Source organism: Chiroxiphia lanceolata, chromosome 21 (genome assembly GCF_009829145.1).
Source record: "Chiroxiphia lanceolata isolate bChiLan1 chromosome 21, bChiLan1.pri, whole genome shotgun sequence".
In the NCBI taxonomy this organism is placed as follows: Eukaryota; Metazoa; Chordata; class Aves; order Passeriformes; family Pipridae; genus Chiroxiphia; species Chiroxiphia lanceolata.
Window position 1 is genome coordinate 10,063,571 of NC_045657.1, and position 23,116 is coordinate 10,086,686.

The 23,116-nt window shown below is 46.6% G+C and overlaps 1 protein-coding gene across 2 annotated transcripts in view; it reads right to left on the minus strand.

Moving 5' to 3' along the window:
- Positions 1-23,116, minus strand: part of PNPLA7 (patatin like phospholipase domain containing 7) — a 132,452-nt gene that overhangs the window by 59,139 nt on the left and 50,197 nt on the right. For both annotated transcript variants that reach the window (XM_032708327.1, XM_032708326.1), the window contains exons 20-22: positions 20,937-21,050; positions 8,059-8,119; positions 5,399-5,548 (exon numbers count right to left, since the gene is read on the minus strand). In XM_032708327.1, the coding sequence (XP_032564218.1) occupies positions 5,399-5,548; positions 8,059-8,119; positions 20,937-21,050 (325 nt within the window). The remainder of the gene's footprint in view (positions 1-5,398; positions 5,549-8,058; positions 8,120-20,936; positions 21,051-23,116) is intronic.

Below are 23,116 nucleotides of genomic sequence, written 5' to 3' on the forward strand. Positions count from 1 at the left end.
CTTCAGTTTGAAATTCTATGAGATCAGAGGGCTCCCACATAGAGCCAGAATTCACACAGCCATGTGGTGTCTTTTAGCTGGTCTCAGTAAAGGAACAAAAAAAAATAGTTAGGCAAATACTTCTGAAAAATCTGAATACTGCAGAAGAACTTCTTATCAAAAGATGCTCTCAGCTCCACCAGCATTCAGAGGAAGAAATATTCCTAATAAAAATAGACATCATGAACACTGGGCAGAATTCACCAGCACAGCAGTAAAAGCTGCACACCTTCCTGGTGCTCCAGATCAGAGCTGGAAAATTCTGTTCCTGCTTTCTGGGAGTTGTACATTGTGCAGCCTCTTCCCCTGGAGCCCCAGAGCCCCCGATTCCCAGGTAGTGAGCCTGCAGCACACAGAGGTGCAGCCCTGGGCACTGTGCCCTGCAGGACCCTCCTGTGCTGCCCACAGTGCTCAGGGCATGGTCCAGGTTGGTCCCTGTCCCAAAGGGAAGGCAGGGCCACGTCCAGTTACTGCTGCCAGGTACCAACTCCTTCAGCACCAGCTTTTGACACCCACTCAGAGCCCCCAGCCCCGGGGGCCCAGCGTGGGAAGGACGTGGAGCTGCTGGAGGAGCCCAGAGGAGGCACCAACGTGATCAGAGGGATGGAGCAGCTCTGCTGGGGGGAAAGGGTGGGAGAGCTGGGATTGTTCAGCCTGGAGAAGAGAAGGCTCTGGGGTGACCTGATTGTGGCCTTTTAGTGCCTGAAGGAGCCACCAAGAAAAATGGAGAGAGATTATTTACAGTGGCCTGGAGGGAGAGGACAAGGGGGAATGGCTTCACATTGCCAGAGCAGGGTTAGATGGGATATTGGGAAGAAATTGTTTTCCCTGTGAGGGTGGGGAGGCCCTGGCACAGGTTGCCCAGAGAAGCTGTGGCTGCTCCATCCCTGGAAGTGTCCAAGGCCAGGTTGGACAGGGCTTGGAGTAACCTGGGCTAGTGGAAGGTGTCCCTGCCCATGGCAGGGGGTGGAACAAGACAAGCTTGAAGTTCCCTTCCAACCCAGGTCATTCCATGATCCTAAGCTCCATGGGAGCATGAACATTCCTTGGCATTTAACTGGAACACGGTCACACTGTCTGGAAACAACATCTGAATTACCATAAATCACAGGAACACCAAATGTCAGAGAAACCAGCACAAATGGGCTGGAGAGAGCCGTGGGTGTTCCCACACCTTGATGCCCCCTGTCTGCAGAGCACAAGCACAGCTGGCCAGGCCAGGGTGTCCTGGGGCACAGAAAGCCCATGGTGGAGAGTAGGCTGCTCACCTGAGCTGTTCCCAGTATAAACTGAACCATTTAAAAAAAAGAAATTTGAAAAAAAAATATAATTAAACCCACACAACAGAATTTAGCAGCAAAACCACTTAGTCCTGTCTCGTTACAGGCAAAAGTGGTTTTTTACAAGAACTGGAGAAGACTCTGAATACTTCTCCAGTTCTTGCAGACAGTATATATTCACTAACAGACTGAGATCTTCTATTTGTCAGTATTTTTATATTCCTTTAATAAGACAGAAGTGGCTAAAAATTACCAAGAAAAACCCACCCCAAAATCCTGTTAAATAGATTAACCAGCAACCAGCTCTAACTCTAAGCACTGCCAACAGCCTTTTCATGCCAGTTCCAGGAAAAGGAAAAGGAAAACCATCCCCTAACTGTTATGTTGTTGTGTCACAACCCAGCCTGCATTCCCACCACGCTCCCAGGGATGAGGGTCAGCCTATATCCCAAGGGCAGGATCCTTCCCAGAGCTGCAGCAGCTGAAAACTCAGGATGATTCCTGCAATGATCTCAGTGTTCCTGCCTCCATCCTCCTAATTCCTTCTTTCCTCTTGTCTCCAGCTTGCAGCAGGAGAATTCAAGGCACCACTGCAATATTCAGCTAAGTTAATATTAATGGTAAGAGGAAGGAATTTTCTAAAATAACATATTAAGTTGCAAAAGGAAGCTAAACCCAGCTGCTTTCCCCCCACATGCTAAGGCTGCCCTCCACTGCTCTGGAACATATTTGAAGCCCAGAGCTTCAAATGTAAATATGGATCAAATGTTAAGTCAAGTGTTAAATAGAAACAGCTGATTAGAATTTACAATTAAAAAAAAAGAAGTTGGTTAAAACCAAAAAATAAACACAAAAATAAAATGCAAAGAGCAGCAAATCTACACAGTGAAACCCCTTATCTTCAAATCCAGGAACGTGTACACTGAGACTTCCTTAAGACAAGATTTTCAATTAAGCCTCTCAAGCACATTAAGTAACACCTCTCATTTCCATAAATGCAGGGCAGGTCTAATCACAGTTCACACCCAACCCTAAGTGCTAATTAGCCCAGCTGAAGTTGGAAGCTCAGGTAAGTGCTCAGGTGGCAGCAGCACATGGAATCAGGGAATCCCAGACTGCTTTGGGTTGGAAGGGACCTTAAAGATCATCCAGACCAACCCTCTGCCATGGGCAGGGACACCTTCCACCAGCCCAGGTTGCTCCAAGCCTCGTCCAACCTGGCCTGGGACACTTCCAGGGATGGGGCAGCCACAGTTTCTCTGGGCAACAGTTCCCCCCCATGTCAAATGTACAGGTGAATACCAAGAGAACCTGAAAACAAATCAAAATCTCACTTCATTATTCTGTTCATTTTTTGGTGCAAGAAATTAGGAGAAAACACTCTAAACCCTCACAGCAAAGCACCATCTGCACACAGTCCTTCATCAGGCACTGACAAGGAACACCCAAACAATTTACACCCAGAGTGCAAAGGAGAAAATACAAAAGCTTAAAAAAAAGAGGACAGAAAACAAGGGAGAAAAAAGAGAGAAAACAAGGGGCAAACAAGGAAAGAGGGAAAAAGGGAAAAGAAGATGAGAAGGGGAGGAAAGGGGGGAGAAAAGAGAGAAAAGAGAGCAAGAAGAGAAAAAAGAGGAAAAAGAGAAAAAAGAAAAAAGAGGAAAAAAGAGAAAAAAGAAAAAGAAAAAAGAGAAAAAAAAGAAAAAAGAGAAGAAAAAAGAGAAAAAGAGAAAAGAAAAAAGAGAAGAAAAAGAAAAAAAGAAAAGAAAAAAGAAAAAAGAGAGAAAAGAGAGAAAAGAGAGAAAAGAGAGAAAAGAGAGAAAAGAGAGAAAAGAGAGAAAAGAGAGAAAAGAGAGAAAAGAGAGAAAAGAGAGAAAAGGAAAAAGAGGAAAAAGAGGAAAAAGAGGAAAAAGAGGAAAAAGAGGAAAAAGAGGAAAAAGAGGAAAAAGGTAAAAAAGGGAGGAAAAAGAGGAAAAAACGAGAAAAACGAGAAAAAAGAGAAAAACGAGAAAAAAGAGAAAAAAGACAAAAAAGAGGAAAAAAAGAGAAAAAAGAGAAAAAAGAGAAAAAAAGAAAAAAGAGAAAAAAGAGAAAAAAGAGAAAAAAAGAAAAAAGAGAAAAAAAAGGAAAAAAAGAGGAAAAAAAAAGAAAAAAAAAGAGAAAAAAAATAGTGTAAGCCTATAAATAAAAGCTAAGCAAAGCAGGCTGCACAGCCCCCCAGCACACTGCACAGTTTCCCCTCTCTGACCCGCAGGACACAGAGCTCGGGGCTGGGGCTGCAGTGGGCTGGGAACACAGGCTGGTTCTGTTTACCCACAACACTTTCCTCTTCCCACTGCTCCCTCTGCTCTGCCCTGGCAGGAGCTGCAGATGCCAAGGGTGTCCAGCACCACCAGAGCTGCCAGGCACAGACGTCAGCCCAGGAGAGGGAAAGGGAAGGAGGGTGAAGGAGGAAAGGCCCAGCGACCCCACCAAACCCCTCTGGCACAGTCCTGCTGCTGTCAGCTCCAACGGGTGTTTTCACTCTGAATACCTACTTCGGTTTCTGTTTGTTTTATTTTCAGGCTCCTCGTGCTGTCACACATCAAAACAAGCTGGCAGTGATCCCTAAGGAGTCCCCATTAGCAACAACAGCTCCAAGAGACCTGGGCTCTCTTATGGATACAACATTTTTCTGGCATCTCAAAATAAGAGGAACTGTCTGCCATAAATTGCACTCAGATTTCAGAAGGTTAAAGAGTTCAAACACCACCAGCTTCCTCCTGTGCCTGCTCACCCAGAAGGTTTCTAAATAGAATAAGGAGTGCCAGCTCCAGACACCACTGAGGCCAAAATGGAAACAACCAACAAATGTATGTGGTTGCACCTCAAACATCACCTAACTTGTACTTTTAAAAATCATATGCCACAAGAGAGCAAACTAACAATTCATCAAAGGACTACAGGAGATTCACTCAAGAGATCTGTGACAGTGTATGAGGATGAGAAGAGGATGTTCAGGGAATGTCAAACTGTTATTAATAAAGTGCAAACTGAATTCTGAATTAAATACGTGGTTTTGTGAGCAACTGGAACTCGCACAAGCAGCTTCATCGATGGATAAAGGAATTAATGACTCAACTGTGAGCTGAATACATGGGTTTGTGAGCATGAGAGACAAACAAGCTGACAGCAAACGAGAATGATTTCAGACTAAACTTTGGACTTCCAGTGCCAATCTGGATCTCTTCCACAAGCCTCTTCCATCAAGGCTTATGCTTACCACTCACTCTGCTACCTCCACAGGAGAAAACTGGGTAAGAAACCCTTTGCTGGAGGAACCTTTACAGCTGAAGGGGCCTGAAAGACTCTCACACTGAGCTGGAGAGAAGGAGACTCTCAGACAGGTGCTGTGGGAACAGTGCCCTGGTGTGGGATGTGTCTCCTGAAGTCCCTGCAGCTTGGGAGTGCTCAGGGCAGCCAAGGAGCTGGGCCAGACAGGCTGGAGAGTATTTCTGAGTCATTAAGACCACAAAGTTTTCCACTAAAAGTAAGTGCACTTCAGGGATGGGAACAGAGAAGCAAGAAGTCATGAAATGGGCTGATCCCGAACACAGAATGCTTTGGGTTGGAAGGGACCTTAAAGATCATCTAGTCCAACACATGTGCCACAGGCAGAGATGCCACTTACTAGTCAGGATGCTCAGAGCCCCATCCAACCTGGCCTTGGACACTTCCAGGGACGGGGCAGCCACAGCTTCTCTGGGCAACCTGTGCCAGGGCCTCCCCACCCTCACAGGGAGGAATTTCTTCCCAATTCCCATCTAGCCTTGCCCTCTGGCAGTGGGAAGCCATTCCCCCTTGTCCTGTCACTATCTGCCTGTATAAAAAGTCCTCCTCCCTCCTTGTTATTATCCCCCTTAAAGCCCTGTAAGGCTGCAATGGAGTCTCTCCAAAACCTCTCAAACCCTCTGATCGTTTCATGTATCACTACCCCTCTAAAGCAGCAGGAACCCACCTGTGACTCCTGACAGGCCACACCTTCCTAAAAAGACAAGCAGGATTTCTTTCCTGTGAAGGAGCAGGATGGAAACACTCACCCACAGCACTGAGGGCATGTTTGAGCTCCAGGGTGAAGGCTGTCAGCGGCACCTCCTCGGACACCGGCATGATCGCCACCGTGGACAGGTTGCTGGCAGGATTCCCAGCATCCCACTTGCTGCTGGAGCTGTGTAATCCAAGAGGGTGACCTGTCAGGAAGGAAAGCACTTGCCATCAGTCAGCCCAGAAAGCCACAGCCTGGCTGTGAACAACGAAATGTCACCTTCAGGCAGGAAGGAAAGTGCCACCCAATTGCTCGACCCCAGAGAAATGAAACATCCTCCACAGGAGAGTTCCCACATATTGCATTTTAGGAGGATAAAAATCAATTTCCATCATTTTTGGCTGGTGACATAACATTTGTGAGGAGGAGTTAGACAATGTTAACAATATTTGGATGCCAGGAATAAGTTAAATGCAATGTGCATTTACCTGACCTGGGAAGACAAGGATAAAAACCACTATTGAATCTTTTTGAACAGCCACAACTTTGGAATAGGCCCTGATTTAGCCCACAAGAAGAATCAGCTTAACTAAAAGAACCTCCAAAATCTGTTGTAACTATTAAAATACTCAAAAAATTAGCATTTATTTTTATGGCATTCTTCAGCAAGGAAATAAATATTTGTTTCCAACAAAGTTCTTATAGAGGATGTTTATCTCCACCTGGTTTTATTTCTTTTGCAGAGCTTTACAGATATGGGCTTGGGAGCATTAAACTGAATTATGGAAGCTCTCAAGTAGCTGCAGAGTAACTGGGAAGTATCTCCAGTACAATTTGGTAGGATGAGTAAGGACAGAGATCTGGGCAGAGTAAAGCAGTTTTTGGCAAAAGTGTGCAATGAGTGTTACAAAGATCAAGATCTTCCCAGATAGCTCAGATCAGAAAAATGATGGGGATGTTCTTCAAACTTGTTTTATTCTCATACTCTTTTCTTCCTCCTTAACTGAGCCTTCTCAGACACTCTCACTCTGCTGCTAATGCCTGTCAACTCAGCTCCAAGTACACAATAAATTCTGACATCTAAGTTGGGATTTCACGTCCTGCTTATCTCATTTCACCCAGCAAAGGCCTATGATGTACCATTAAGATGAATTCTTGAGCTGGGCACATGGAAATACTTGATATACCCTGTGAAAAGCCATTCAAAGGCTCTCTGCCAGGGTGACAGTGCACTGCAGGACACAAAAAAATATCAGATAAACTTCTTTTCAAGTATATTCAGCAATTGAGTTATTCATTTCAAGTCTTCTCAAACAGCTCTGCACAGAACATGAAATAGTTTTTCCAACTCTTTTTGGTGATCTTCAAGAAGATATCTGTAGGTTCAAACAAGTTACACATCACAGCTCAACCCCTTCATCTCCAGCAGCCCTTCCCTCCTCAGATCTTCAGTGGTGATTCTCTGAACTCCTGTAACTGTCACTAATTTCCCTTCAGTTTTCTCTATTTTCCCTATTCTGCCCTGTTTCCCAAACAGTGCAGACTCTGCCCAAGGCCACTGAGGTTTAAGCACAATGGTCACCAGGCATTTGTACACAGCTGGTTGTGCCCAGAAAGCTGAGCATGTGAAGAAAGAGCAGAATTTGAGATTCCCTCCTCAAAACTGCTCTGAAATAGGACCCCATTTGGGGTTGGTGACCCCATTTTCAGTCTCCTTGGAATATTGCAAAAAATATAAAAGCAATAAAATGATAAAAGTAATTAAACCCCCACAACCAAAGAAAACCCAAACAATCCTCAACAGCAAAGAACCCCACAACGCCCTCAGTAGTCAACATGTGTCTCTTCTTTTAAAAGCTGCTGAAGCAAATTGGGAAAATTTCCTCCTACTCCCTTCAATCAGTAAATAGACTTTGAGTTGGTGCTGCCACAAACACAAAGCTTCAGAACCAACCCATAGCAGACCCTTTCCTTCCAGACAATTCATTAAAATAATGCAAATACAGACATATTAAGTCAGTCTCTGTGCAGATGCCACTGAGCACAGCTCTCTGATTCCAGCCCACTACAGCTGCTATTTCCCATGTTCCCTTTGCACAGCTCTTGCAAGAAATTCCAAGGAAATTTCACTGCACACAGGCAGCAGCACTTTTCTATCTCAACTGCAAATCACTCCATTCCCACACTTAGTTAACCATGCTCTGCCAAAAACAATGTGTACACATCATAAAATCACCATCCACTTGTGCCAAAAGCTATTACAGATCACAGGATGGTTTGGGTTGGAAGGGACCTTAAATCTCATCCAGTGCCACCCCCTGCCATGGGCAGGGACACCTTCCACCAGCCCAGGTTGCTCCAAGCCCTGTCCAACCTGGCCTTGGACACTTCCAGGGATGGGGCAGCCACAGCTTCTCTGGGCAACCTGTGCCAGGGCCTCCCCACCCTCACAGGGAACAATTCCTTCCCAATATCCCATCTAACCCTGCCCTCTGCCAGTGGGAAGCCATTGCCCCTTGCCCTGTCCCTCCATCCCTTGTCCCCAGTCCCTCTCCAGCTTAGGCACTGGAAGGGGCTCTAAGTTCTCCCTGGAGCCTTCTCTTCTCCAAGCCAAAATTTAATGACAAATTCTCTTTCCAAGTATGTGCTGTTTCCAGATTTAGGAATGTAAGTCTGGCTCCAAGGAAGCCCAAGTAGTCCAGGAATGAGTCTTACCTCCCTGCTGCAAACTGCCAAGGATCTTCTCTCCCAGCAAGTGAATAAGGCGAGTCACAACCTGGCGATGGGAGAGAGAGAAAATAAAAATAAACAAACATTCAGGCAGAATGTACTGAAATAGAGCATCCACACACCCAGACTTCCAAACTTTAAGATGCTCTCTCAAGTTGAACCTCACAGAGGCAAGGGTTTAGAGCCATAACTTCTTTCCTGGCTGTAACAGCCAGTGACTGATCATTTGTCTTGATTTCTTTTACCCTATTTTACTTTAATTTGGAAAAACAAGAAAACAAAACAACCCCACAAAAGGCAATGTTTAACTTGCTTTAGAAACAAAAGAGGAAAATCTGATTATTTGGGGAAACATGTCCAATTGCATCTCAGGTTCTCCTCATTTCTCTCTGCAGGGTACCTGCACCTCTCAGTCACTCCTCAGAGGCTGTTGTGCCCCTACACCTTTTGTAGGTGCTAAAGGCTCCAAAAGATTCAAACCTGTGCTCCAACAGATCCCCCCAGGTTCCATCTGACCTCCAGTGAATGGTTTACAGTAACCAATTTAAAACATCTTGAAAAAAAAGCGATAAATGCACTCCCTAAACATCTGCAGAATCAGAACAAGCTGCCTAAGAAATTGTTTTCCTCCTCAAACTATGTTTGCCTTGTACCTTTGAAGGGACAGATGTTTTCCCAGCTGTTTTGCCAAAAGACTTACATCAATATAAACTAATATTCCAATAGCCAAGTGTATCTCCAAACTGTCAAGCCTCTCTCCAGCATGAACAATCAATAATTCCTGACAAGTGGGGTAGCAGAAGACTAATCATTGCAATAGCAAGAACTGACAGACTTGGAAATGCAGCATTTATTCTGGAAGCTCTACACAGATGTTCTACCAAATAAGGAAGAGAGTTATTTAAATATATTAAGAATAGGGCAATCATTAGATACTTTCCCCCAGACAAATAATTCAAGGTTCAAATAACTCAGGAGGACATAAAAAAACCCTCCAAAAACTACCAGAACAAAATTTCCCCAAATTCTTAAGAGAAACAAGCAGCAGCATGTGGAACGTGGCATCCTGGCACTGACACACACTCTGTTCCCACAGGAACAGGCACTTCAGGGGGCATCTTTCACAGAGAGGGCCATGTAAGCATCAAGATGGTCAGCCTGTCCATCAGAACCATTTATATGACCTGCTTTAAAAAACAAAATCTACGGCAATAAACTGCCCTGACCTATGAAACTCTGGGTATGAAGCACTTAAAATATATTATTTTAAGTGTCTGTTCACTAAGGAAAAAGAACAAACAGGAGCCTTCCAACACAGGGTGAGCACAGAGTAAGAGCTAAACAAGGTTATTTTAGGGATTTCATAGAATGGTTGGGGGTGAAGGGACCTTTAAAGCCCATCTAGTCCAACTCCTGTGCAGTGAGCAGAGACATCTTCACCTGGATCAGGTTGCTCAGAGCCCCATCCAACCTGGCCTTGAACGTCTTCAAGGATGGGGCATCCACAACTACTCTGGGCAATGTGTGCCTGTTCTGCCCCATAACTGCAAGCTCCTGGAGATGCCACATCAACAATCTCTTCAGTGACCCAATTTAAACTTCTTTAAAGGCCCTCTTACTTGCCCCAAGAGCAGACACACAGTGTCCACACCAGCTGCACCAAGAGCACCGACCCAGCTCAACCCTCTGCCACTGAGGGATGTTGGAATGACAGTGGCTCCTGATGGCAGACAAGCTCTCAGCCTCCTCCTTCCTCATCCTGGGATCTCAGACAGGATCTAAAACGCTTCCATTTGTCCAAAATATAACAGAAGCTGACAATCACCCAACCACACGACTCATTACCACTCCAACACCTCCAAGATCTGTGGTTCTGGGATTCACTGAATGGTGCTGGTGGAGCTACGGAGAACTGCCCCAGCTGTGGGGAGCAGGGAGGAAATGAGGGAATCCTTAATAGAAATGAGACTGATTGTCCTTCCTGAGGGACATGACCTACCCCAAACACCTTCACTACACCCAGTTCACATGCATTCACCCAAACCTGCCCCAGCCCAGCAGGACCTTCCCTCAGCAGTCTCAGGAGGTGCTATGAACATTTTACACTTCTGAAGCACTTCGGCGTCAGAATTTTAATTTCTTACTAAAACCATCTCCTGTATTTATAACTTTTTCTGCTTTATAGGCAGCTAAGGAGAGCTCCAGCTAAGTTACAAAATATGTCCAAGGTTAATGATGGAACTAAGAATAGAACCTATTGGTCTCATTTTCCAGTTGGCTGCTCCTATTACCAGGAAATATTATTTGTCTTGTTTGCTGGAGCAAACCTTACAGCCTTGGGATGTATAGATAGGGAAAATTATTTCCCTGGTGACTTTGTACAACAAGAAAGCTGCAAACCATAATGGGATGAGTCACTGTCGCAGTCATGGCAACGTCGCAGGAACATCAGTTTGGGATCGGAGCTAAGAACTGGCCTGAAATTTCCATGGGGTTTTATATCACAGACACCAGACATCCTGCCACAAAAAGGCAATGTTTTCTTTTAAAAGGGACTTGTCCATCCATCTGAGGGAGAAGTCAGTGTAAATCACATCCCTCCATCGACAAGAGACCCAACCTTCCAGGACTGACCCACAGCCCTCACTGTGCAGGGCTGCCAAATTCAGGGCAGCCGAGGAGAGCTGCAAACCAACGGGGAAAAAACCATCCTTCAGGCTTCCAAGCACCTTTATTCTCCTCCCTCCACCCAGGAGAAGGGCACGAGAAGGAGCAGGACAGCTGGATAATGATGACAAGGAAGCCAAGGGACCTGGGAGAGGAGTGGGATTGTGTGGAGGGGGCTGGGTTAGCTTGGGCAGGGAGGAGGAGAAAGCAGGCAGCAATCAGCCCATGAGTTAGGAGCTCTCTGACAGGGATTGAAGGGAAAGAGTTATTCCAAGTGTGCCTGGAGGAGATGGAGGCAGGAGAAGGGCAGGTAACAGGGTGCAGACAGTGCAGACATCTGGGCTGTGATTCACTCATCCCCACCCCACCTGTTCAGCTGTATTTCACAGGAAGATCCAGGTGGGGGTCAGTCTCTTCTCCCAGGTAAGAAGGGGCAGGACAAGAGCAAACAGCCTCCAGTTGCACCAAGGGAGGTTTAGGTTGGATATTAGGAAACATTTCTTCACTGAAAGGGTGGTCAGGCTGCCCAGGGCAGTGGTGGAGCCACCATCCCTGGAAGTGTTCAGAAATCACGTGGATGTGGCCCTTGGGGACATGAGTTAGTGGTGAACATGGTGGTGCTGGGTTGATGGTTGGACTTGATCTTGGAGGGCTTTTCCAACCTTGACAATGCAATGATTCTATGGAAGCTCTAGGAATTGGCAGTGAGAGTTTGGGCAGAGGGGGAAGGCAGGAATTCTGGTGGCACAATTATCCCATTTCCACGGTGTCACCGTCACCCGGGGCTGCACAGCCTTCCCAGTCGGAAGCGTCTGCCGTGCTCATCCCTGCGGCACATCCTGGATTTTACAGCCTCTTCTAGCACCAACCACCCAGCCCTGCAAACACACCTCCTGTTGGCACAGGACCAGGTGGTTTAAATGTAAGGTTTGAAGAGAAATCTGCACTGCAAGAAGGCAGTGAGTTGGAGCCCAGTTGGTATGGAAGAACACCAGGAGGTTTCTAAATTAGGAAAGGATCATTAATTGCCTGCAAAGTGAATGTAAGTTTTGGGCTCCTCGTGCTATGGATAGAGCTGAGCTTGGTTTAGTTTGGGGGAAAGTTGAATTAATCCTTCCTCATGACTAGGAGGTGCACTAGCATCAGTTAATCAGAGTTAATCACTGCAACCGATAACGAGCAGTGGAGCCACTGATCAGACACTTCTGTTGTCAGGCCAGGTGTGCACAGAGCCCTAAAACTGAGGTTCCACCTGTCCTTGGGACCAGGAACACACCTTCCCACCCAGTGCTCTGGGCTCAAGCTGGGAAGGGACTCAAGGAAGGTCACAGGGCTTTGCCAGCACCTAAATATTCACTACAGGGGCTCACGGTGCAAGTCAAGACTCTGGAGCCTGGGCTTGGAAGATGCCTGAGTGAACTATCAAAAATACCCCCAAAGCAGACAAAATCCCACTCTCCTGAGCTTATGCAAAAGAGTTTTCAGGCCAGAAGGAAGAAATCCCACCTTACAGGTCTAAAATACTGAGTAAATCTCCATCTCAAAAGGTACTTGGGTCTCCAGTGCATCAGTTCTGTTCCCCAAAAGCCCCCAAACCCCTCCTGCTCTCCTGGACACCACTGCAACTGCAAATCCATCCCCCTGGCCCAGAGCAGGATGTTGAGACACACATTTTGCAAGGGAAATAAACCATTCCTCCTCCTCCTCCTGCCACCCACTCCCCTTTTCAGATTAACTCCCAGAACACTTTTGTGCAGGGCACAACAGGACAAAGCGCTTTTCTGTTTCTCAAATGGTGTTGGAGAGCACTTTCCTCAGCACAATTCCACCTTTCTGACCCGGCTTACCACTCTCCACCTCATCTACCTTAGAAACACATTGTTTTCCTGGCTGCTTCTCAATCAACTCCATCCCAGTAAGACCCACTCAGGCTCTCTCACCATCCCAAAGCTCCCTCCTATTGACTGTGACAGTCTGTTCCTGCAGCTGCTACAGAGCAGGCTCTGGGAAACCATTAATTTCCACTCTGCTTAACTAATGTTCATGGAATCATAGAATCATAGAATCACAGAATCAGCCAGGTTGGAAGGGACCTCTGAGATCATCCAGTCCAACCCTTGATCCAACCCCACGTGGTTCCCAAACCGTGGCACTGATGCCACATCCAGTCTCACCTTCAACACCTCCAGGGATGGAGAATCCCCCACTTCCCTGGGCAGCCCATTCCAATGGCTGATCACTCTCTGTAAAAAATTTCTTCCCAATATCCAAACTAAACCTCCCCTGGCACAGCTGAAGACCCAGCCCTCTCGTCTTACTGATAATTGCCTGGGAGAAGAGACCAACCCCCAGCTGGCTCCCCACTCCTGTCAGGGAGTTGCAGAGAGTGAGGAGGTCTCCCCTGAGCCTCCTCTTCTCCAGGCTGAACAGCCCCAGCTCCCTCAGCCTCTCCTCACAGGGCTTGTGTTCAAGTCCCTTCCCCAGCCTCGTTGCCCTTCTCTGGACCTGCTCCAGCCCCTCCATGTCCTTCCTGAGCTGAGGGCCCAAAACTGGACACAGCACTCCAGGGGTGGCCTCACCAGTGCTGACTCCAGGGCAAGAATCACTTCCCTGGACCTGTTGGTCACGCTGTTCCTGATCCAGGCCAGGATCCATTGGTCCTCTTGGCCACCTGAGCACACTCTGGCTCCTGTTCAGCTCCCTGTCCATCCACACTCCCAGCTCCCTTCCTGCCTGGCTGCTCTCCAGCCACTCTGTCCCCAGCCCATGGGGCTGCAGGGGCTTCTTGTGGCCAAAGTGCAGGACCTGGCACTTGGCCTGGTTGAACCTCATCCCCCTGGAATCAGCCCATGGATCCAGCCTGTCCAGGTCCCTCCGCGGAGCCCTCCTGCCCTCCAGTAGATCAACACCCTCCCCAGCTTGGTGTCAGCTGCAAATTACTCAACAGACCTGCAGCCTCTGCACTCATGGCAGGGAAGGACTAAACACCACATCCCAAGGGACTGTATTTCCTTACTTTAGGGAGGATTAATTCCAGTTTCAAAACAAACTCACTCAACTAGAAGGCCAGGCAGGATTTCAGCTCCTCATCACCCACTGATGGTGGCAGCACAGAGATGATTGCTCCATCCCCCTCGGGTCTGAGGGCTTCCACAGACACTGGAATTCCCACACCAAGAGGTTACAGTCACTCTGCAGTGCTGTATTTCCCATAATCCACTTTAATATTCCAAATTATTACCCAGCTCTGCTAATCTTCCAAGGCTGGGTTCTGGTTAAAGCCTTTGTTCCTATTCAACTGTGAAACTCAAGAGTTGTTTCATAATGAGCCCTTTTGGAAAGTGATTTTCATGAGAATTCAGTTGTAAATACTTTCCTATGGATATTTATTTTGTTCTGTGAATAGTAAGGACTGCCTGGCAAATTGACCATCTGCTGATGGATAACAACTGTTCCAAACAATACTTGTTCCCATCTTAGATAACTTTGGATTTAGAGAAATTTATTACCTGAAGGGAGCCTATAAGAAAGATGGAGAAGGACTATTTACAAGGGTCTGGAGGGAGGGGACAAGGGGGAATGGCTTCAAACTGCCAGAGAGCAGCGTTAGATGGGATATTGGGAAGGAATTCCTCCCTGTGGGGGTGGGGAGGCCCTGGCACAGGTTGCCCAGAGAAGCTGTGGCTGCCCCATCCCTGGAAGTGTCCAAGGCCAGGTTGAGCAACCTGGGCTAGTGGGAGGTGTCCCTGCCCATGGCAGGGGGTGGAAGGAGATGAGCTTTAGGGTCCCTTCCAACTCAACACATTCTGGGATTCCATGATTCTAAATCACAGAAAAACTTCACCAAATCAACACCAATATCTCAAACTCACAGAAACATCTAACTTCTCCTGCAGTATAATTACAACAGAAGAAATATATATAACAACAAAACACACAAAAGAACAAAATCAAAACCTAAAAGATACATTCATCACCTCATCACCCTGCACCAGGGCTCAGCTTTCACTGTATGGGATTTTAAATCAAAGCTGCTGTGCAAGGCAGCAAAGGGCCAGGCCCTAGGAAGGACAGTCCCATCCCTGTCAGCCTTGTCTTCCTACAGGTTCCTGGGCCAGGAAAGTAGCCTTGGCTGGAGGAAGCAAGGAACAAACCTGACATGGCAGTGTCAGTCCTGTACAACCAACAGACAGATGCAGCCCTACAAACCTGAATGTGGTTTTGCTCTCTGAACCCCCCACCATCGCTCAAACCCAACACACCCAGGCTCTCCCAGCAAACAAGGTGCCCTGCAGGTGAGCTGTGGACTCCTTCCAGTGATACTGAAGTCTAAAAATAAGATATTCTAGTTAAGTTTCTAAAACTTCAGACACCCAGTAGGGCTCCCTTAGATTAGAATCACAGAATTCTGCATCATAGAACTTCCTAAACTGGAGGGATCCACAAAGATCATCAGTCTGGCTCCTGGCCCTGCACAGACACCCCAACAATCCCACTCTGTCCCTGAGAGCATTGTCCAAACCCTCCTGGAGCTCTGGTAGCCTTGGTGCTGTGCCCACTGCCCTGGGGAGCCTGGTCAGTGCCAACCACCCTCTGGGGGAAGAACCTTTTCCTGAGATCCAACCTGACCCTGTCCTGACACAGCTCCAGCCCTTCCCTGGGTCCTGTCACTGGTCACCAGAGAGAAGAAATTCAATATGTTTAATAACAGTTTACTGGTGCCTTCACAGCAGGGTGTTACAGACCTTCACACCCAGATGTGATTAAGTTAAAGGACACATAAAAGGTCTTTGTGCCACACAGAGACCCACTAGGAATGAGCTGGCATGGAAAATAGGGCTGCCAAGGGTTTGCTGTTCTCCAAAGGAAAAGCAGTTGGGGTAAAATAGTGCCATCAGCCATTCTACCCACACAGATCCACAGAGCAGCAGGTTCATTTCTTGGGAAGTGCTTTCCAGGAGCAGAGATTATTCTCTATCAGCTTTCTTAAGGGCTTTTATTAAGGGACAAGGGAGGAGGAGAAGCGAATTAGATCCTCAGGTTGAATAAAACCAGGTTGTTATTGAAGCTTTCCATGGCCCCAGATCAGGTAAACATTGGCTTGTCCCAGAATCAGGAGCTCAGCAAAGGGTCTCCAATGGAAGCTTCCAGCAGTTTGATCGGTGGTGCTGTGACAAAGCAAGTCCTAAATGCTCCCTCACAACAATGCCTGGCACCTTTACAAATGCTGCTAAAGCACACAGGGGAACCGAAGCTTTATCCTGAGGCTGTTTGAGCTTCCAAGGCTTGGGATCAATCAGAGTTTTGAAGAAAAACGTCACTCAGACGTCGCTGCTCCGATCAAGGACTCCCTCCTGCCTGCCTGCCCTGGGTGCCCACGGTGCTTCCACTGGACACCTTCCTTCTCTCCTTTTCACCTCCACTTCTCCTGCAGTCAAGGAACACTTATTTTAATGGCCCATGAGAACAAATATAGAAAAATCCAGAAGCACAGCCCCTCCTGACCTATTCCACAGGGCCACATCAAGCTCAAGTAATGACGCACAATATTCCCGCTGCCCGAGGGGAGCATTTTGAAAAGAGGGCACATTGCTGAGCTCACTTTGTAAAGCAGATAACCCTGGGGAAGGCTCCAGCCACTTCAGAAGGGCTCTGGTTAAAATACACATATAAAGATAGCAGAACTCCAGCTGGAGATGGATGATGGGTTCTGAATATATTTAAACCCCAGGGGCCAACTTAGAGAATTAAAAGAAAGATGCAGAAAAAAACTTTCTATTTTTCAGCATGCCAAAGGTTGTCTCACAGTTCAGCCCCCACAGCTCCCAAGCAATTTCTCAGCACAATTTCCATCAGCTCCAGCAGGTCTAAATTTCAAGTTAGAATTCTAAAAACTCTCTCAGCTCGGGAGAGGCAAAGCTAATCTAGGAAATGTGATCCCAGCTCTGCAGCGACGTTGGAACATCTCTGTGATCTGTTCACAGGCTCCGAGCTCTCGCTGCTGCCTCGACGCTGCTTTGCAGTGCCAGGAATCGTGAGCTGGTTCCCTTTCCCTGTCCTACTTTCCAGAACTGAAGGCAGGGATGAAAATAGAAAGAATCGATTTCCTTTCCCTCCTGCAAGGCTGGAAAGCTTCGAGCGGCACCAGGAGCGACACGGGGGCTGTCGGAGAGCAAATGCTGGGGCTGGCAGAGTGCCCTGATGGCTGTGCTGGAGAGCTCTGGGCACCAGGACTGACAAAACAAAGGAGAAGCTTGGCACCATGCACCACTTCCATTGGGAATGTCCAGGATGCCACGGCCAGAGCAAACCAAGGCTGAGAAGCCAGACGATGTAGATTTGACTTGTGCAGACTGAGCGGGATCTAGAAGTCAACATCTGGCATTTCTGGGCACATACTCTGGAATTTTGGCTGTTATTTATAACTGAGATCAGACTCCCCATCCTCACCCATCTGTTTCAGCCCTCAGAATAAGCTGAGCCCCAGTGGGTCACATGCAAGATCCCAGCAGAGCAGCGTTCTGTCTCTCCCAGGACCAAAGCAGCTGGTCAGGAGAGAAGACAAAACAGAGGACAAGCATATGGAGCTTCCCCAAGGATCAGCCCTGCCATTTTTCCAGATTGTCCATCACAGCTCAAGGAACTGGAATCACTGCCTGGACTAACAGAGCAGGATTTCCCTCATTTCACACTGTTGTTATTGGCAAGCACCACCCACGTCCTACATTTTTCTTACCCATCAGGTAATATTTTCTTACAATGCATTTCCAGGGTTGGAAACCTTTCTGGATCCCCTCCAAACACAGCATGGCTGGGGAAAAGGCTGCAGGATGAAGTCCATCCACTAATTCCTAGAATTAAAAGGGTTCTTCACCCTTGACAAGAAACAGTAAAGCTCAAGGGTAACTGAAAAGGGAACTCATGCTCAGGAACTGCCCAGTTCTTGGCTGTTAACTCACACACTGTTTAAGCTCTATGGGATCTGCCAAGAGGATCACAAAAAAACCCAGTTATCCCTGGTGTGGCATTCCTCTAGGAGGGACTCAGGGGACAAGCACCAATGTTTGACCATTATCCACCAAGTGAAACTCATAACTTACCCTCCCCAGGCAGTGGAGGAGCAGGGGTTTGATAGAGGCAGAGTTGCTTTTCTTCTCCCTAAAAGGTGGTTTTCTGCTTTTGCAGAGGACCAGGAGGGAAATCCTCCACCACAGTGCTGAATCACCAGCCAGCTCCTGCTACCTAGTTGATTATTTCAGAACTACTGCACCTGCTATCCCTTCATTACTTTATTACTTCTGGTTGAATGGGGAAAACAACATCATAAACCTGTGTATAAATCACTCCATCAGAATAACAGCTGTGCAAATAGGACAGAGAGAATTCATTTGGCCCATCCCTCTGCTCTGCAGTAAGAATCACTTCAGTGATCATTTTAAAGGAGGTTATAAAAACAAGTAACAATCTTTTAGTCTTTCTAGGGAGCAGAATCAGCTTTTTCTCACCACCCAAGTGCTGCCCTTTCAGCTCAGTCCCACCTGCTCTGTTCCAGTATCATGAGCAGCTTCTGCCCTTTCTAGCAGAAGACAACTTTACACGTCTGAAAATAGCTACCACATCTTCCCCTAACCTTTCACAGGCTTTTTGTCTTTATAGGGCAGTATTTCTACCCAGCACTCAGCTGCCTTTTTGTCCTCCACACTCCTCCTTTGCTCTGCCTCTGCCTTCAAAGGTGCTGCCACAGGCTGGTGCTGAAGCTTTTCCAGTGTCAGGGAGAATGTCAGGATTTCTTCAAAAAGCCTTTTGTTAACATAGTTCATTTTTTTGCAACTGCCTGACACTGTCCTGGCATGGGCAGCTTTTGATTCTCCAATGCCTGGATTCTTTTTCTAAGGAACAGCTACCCAGCCCTTGTCCTCTGGATGCAGTTCATGAGTTTTCAGCTCAAACACTTCTCTCCAGTAAAAAATCCTTTAAAGTTGACTTTGTACATTCTACTTATCTCCAAACTTTCTAACCTGTTGTGGAATGAGATGAGCTTTAAGGTCCCTTCCACCCCAAACCAAGCCACAAGGACTCTGAAATCTTATAAAAACATTTTATCTCAAGTTCTTAAGAGAGTCTGAAGGCATTAACTGCACAAATCACCTACATAAAATCTATCTTATGTTCCTCTTTCTATTTCTAGTGCTGGTTCTAAAATAATCCCATAGAAAAAAAAAAATCTAAGTTCTCACATTTTTTATACCAGTTTAACATCCATTTAGAAGTTGGAGACCTCAAACAGCAGCACAAATGTGTTTTTCTAACAACCTTTTTTGCAACACATTTCCCTAAAATATCTTTTTTAGCATTTCTGTTTCGTTGCAACTAATTAGCCACACTATATGCAAGCCTAGAGAAAACCAATTCCATACTGAAAAAGGTCAGGAATTTGAGGCTGTATTCTTCAGACATGGGAAGACATTTGAATTCTCTTACAAATAAATGTTTTGATTTGTACTATAAATGTAACACTCGAGCTCAACTTGAACTGCAGAGCAAAGAGATTCACAGCTCCACAGAGATCACTCTTCAGGGGAAAACAACTCTGCCAGCTGGCAGAATGGGAAGGGGGAAGAGAGAGAAAAGAGACACTGAAATAAATTCTTGCCCCAGATAAAAAGGCAGAATTAGAACCCAGCCTTTGTGCAGAGCAGCCTTCAAGGCACTGCTCAGTGTTTGGGCCAGGCTGGACTGGGCTCTGAGCAACCTGGGCTGCTGGAAGGTGTCCAAGCCCAGGGCAGGGGGTGGAATAAGAGGAGCTTTAAGGTCCCTTCCAACCCAAACCATGGTCCTGGTAATTTAGAGCCTCCATGTTTATCAGTAACACTGAAATCACCCGCTGTGCAAGCAGGAAGGAGGTTTTAAATCCTCCCTGGCTCGTTTCATCCCTTCCTGATCAGTCACAAGGAGAGTGAGAGTTGAAAGGGCCCTCCCAGAGAGGAGGTCACACTGTCCTACCCACTCTGGGGGTAGTTCTGTGCAGAGGTTACACCCTGCTCCCAGTTCATCCACTGGGCAGGAAATCTCTTACATTAAATAGAGAGGAATGGACTCAGAGGACTATTCAAGTGAACTCCAGGGACAGGAATTGCCTTAACAACCTCCAAGAGAAGTTCAGAAACACTGAAGCAAAAATAATGCTTACAGGGAAACCAGAAAGAAGATTATTTTTCATTGACATAACTCCTGAACACTCGATGAAACTCAAAATGATGAAATTATCCTGGCAACAACACAGACAAAACCCCACACTTTTGGTAACCTGAAAATGCATGAACACAGGTTTTATATTATACAGTTAAAAAATAATTTAAAAAGTTATTACAGGTCCTAGGAAAGCAAAAGAATGCAAGTATCTTAATTAGGTTTGTTATTTTTGTAGGGTGGTGGGGTATTTTTATGCAATCTAGTAAAAAAGTCTATGTCTGAAAGACAGCAAAAAGAAAAATCAGAAATAATTTGAAGTAACAGCATTAAAGAATTGCCTCTAAGGCCAGTGCAATGATTTAGTGCTTAGTTTAATGTCCCTGATGCACTTAGAGACCAAAGAATTAAATTTCAAGTCCGTCAGTCTCCAGATTTGCAGGGGAGAGGTATAATGTCAAATGAATTAAAGAAGATGGATGAGTTGATGGATTCAAAGGGAGCAATCACAGTCTTTAGGACACAGACAGCTCTGGCAGTTGCAGAATGAGGATTGACAGCCTAAAATGGCAGGAAGAGGAAAACCAACCCCCAAATATCAAAGCTCTGGAAATAAAGGTACACAGAAACAAGTGCTGACTCGGAGCCCCAGCGGGGAGGATGAATGAGCAACAACAACTTAAAGTGATTTTAGAAGTCAAACTTCCATTTCCTATCAGCAGCACTAAGTGATTTCCACTTTGCTAAATATGCACATCCTGCATTTAAGCAGAATTTCTTCCAGATACCCAAGCCAGCCCTGCAATAAAACTCCAGCTGATCAGGAGACAGAGGAGGAAAGGCTGGTGGGAGTCTGGGCTGGATCCGCTCTGGCAGCTGAGGAGAACACAGTGTTTTCTCAGCACGCATCAGTCAACCAGCAAACCCAGAGGACTCGGTGCTCAGGGGGAGTTTGAGCCTCTCAGACATCTTTGAGACAGACAGAGCAACACTTTTAATCCTCTTACCTGCGGGAATTTGCGTTTGATGGATATCAGGGCTCCCTCGGGCAGCTTGGCCAGCTCGGAGTCCCTGACCGCGTGCACCGTGGTGGCTCTGGGCTGGTGGGTCAGTGCCTCCACCTGCAGGGGCACAGCCAAAGCATTAACAACCACATGAACAACTCACAGCAGGCTGCAGAAACCAAATGTCAGCGTGAAGAGACTGAACCATCCCCAAGAACTGTTGGCTCTGCTCGCACACGGCCGGAGCAGAGCCCCGTCTGCCCCACGGGGGTCTCAGGGAGGCACCACGACCTGCCATGGGCAAACTCACCCCAAATCTCTCAGGCCAAACCCCTCTGCCATGGGACAGTTGTAGCTCTTCACAGAAGCAGAACCCCCAGCCCCAGAGAGACGTTATTACAAGGGAAGTTTTGGTTTGAGCTCTGGCAGCTCCAGAGGAACGAAGGAGCTGCTTTAACCTGAGCCAGAAGAGCCCCCAGAGGCACAGAGTGACCTCAGCACCACAGCAACACTGAGAGCTCCTCAGCCCTCAGTGTGGATGGTGACAAAGCCACCCAGAGCCAGGAACATCCCCCTTCTCTACTGCTCACTCTTGCCTCGGTACCACCCTGAAACACTTTCATTTTCCCCCTGGAAGCTGAATTCCAACAACCTTGAAACAATCAGGACTTTCTAAAACTTAAAGAAAGGGATGAGACCAGACTGGACAGGGCTTGGAGCAACCTGAGCCAGTGGAAGGTGTCCTTGCCACGGGTTGGAATGAGATGAGCTTTAAGGTCCCTTCCAACCCAAACCAGTCTGGGATTTTAGAGGCAAACCAGCACATTTTGGCCAGAAGTGAGCATTTCTTTTCCATTAGTTCTTTTTTTTTTTAACACATACATATGCACCTGTGATGTGTAAACAGGGATCCCAGAATGGTTCTGGCTGGAAGGAACCATTGGAGACCATCAAGTCCCACCTCCCTGCTCAAGCAGGGTCTCCTGGAACAGTCACAGACTGTGACCAGACAGGTTTTGTGTATCTCCAGGGAAGGAAAACCTGTGCCAGAGTGCCAGTGCTACCTGCCCAGTGCCCAATTATTTCATCTAGAAACATTTATTTTATAGAGAGCAGAAGTTTGAATAAGAGGGTGACACAATGAGAATGAATAATGAGATATTCTCCTTTATGGGGAGAACTCAGGTTCAAAAACCAAAATGCAGCTGCTCCCCAAATCCCCACCTGCCCCATCCCAGAGCCCCAGACCTGCCACTGCCTCTTGTGTTGGTTGAAAATGCAGAAATCCAATTCCCTGGGGAAATATCTTCCCATGGCTAATGAGTTTTCCTGCCAGGAGGGATGGAGTCACTGGGAGCTCAGGCCTGAGCTACAACATTTAATTGCTTAGGAACAGCCTGGTGCTCAGTTTTGGGAGTTCTGGCAGCAGGCAATGTTTATTGGGCTTAAAATCCATAGATCAGCCATTTCAAAAAATAAATGGTTGTCACTGTAGTAGCTGTAATTACTAAGGTTAAAACACAAACAGAAAAATCCCTCCCTAACTACAATTCACAGGCACTTCGAATCCAAGTCAACATGACTTTGCATTTTTAATTTTCCAGTAGAAAAAGAAACAAATGATTTATCAGCTTAAAGCTGTTTGGGTTGTTTAGGGGTTGGGGAGTTGGTAGTTTTATTTCTTTCACTGATTTTGGGGGCTTTTCTTTTTTTTTGCAGAATTTCTTCCAAAGCTTATGTTGGCAGCAAATTCCAACACAAGCAATTAATTCCTTACAGAACTAAGGGCTCAGACACACAAAATGAACACTGGGTGTAATAATATAACAATAAAATAATATAATAATGTAATAGTAATATAATAATATAATAAGACCCTGTGCAAGGGCTGAGCTGGGCAGGTGCCCAGGTTTTCACTGCTGTTCCCAGTACAAAACCAACTTCAAATACACAACTCTGTGACCCCACTTCCACCCCAAGTGCCTTTTTGGAAGGCTCCATGTGCTCAAAACGGACAATCCAGCCAACCAGAACACCTAGAGCTCAAAAACTTGCCATTAGTCCAGAAGGCTGAGATGAACCTGCCAATATTAACTTGAATTTCACCAGCACCAACTGCTCTGCACGGAAAACTGCACATTTAAAGCACCTTCTTTTTGCAAGCCCCAGCCTTTGTTTTTTGT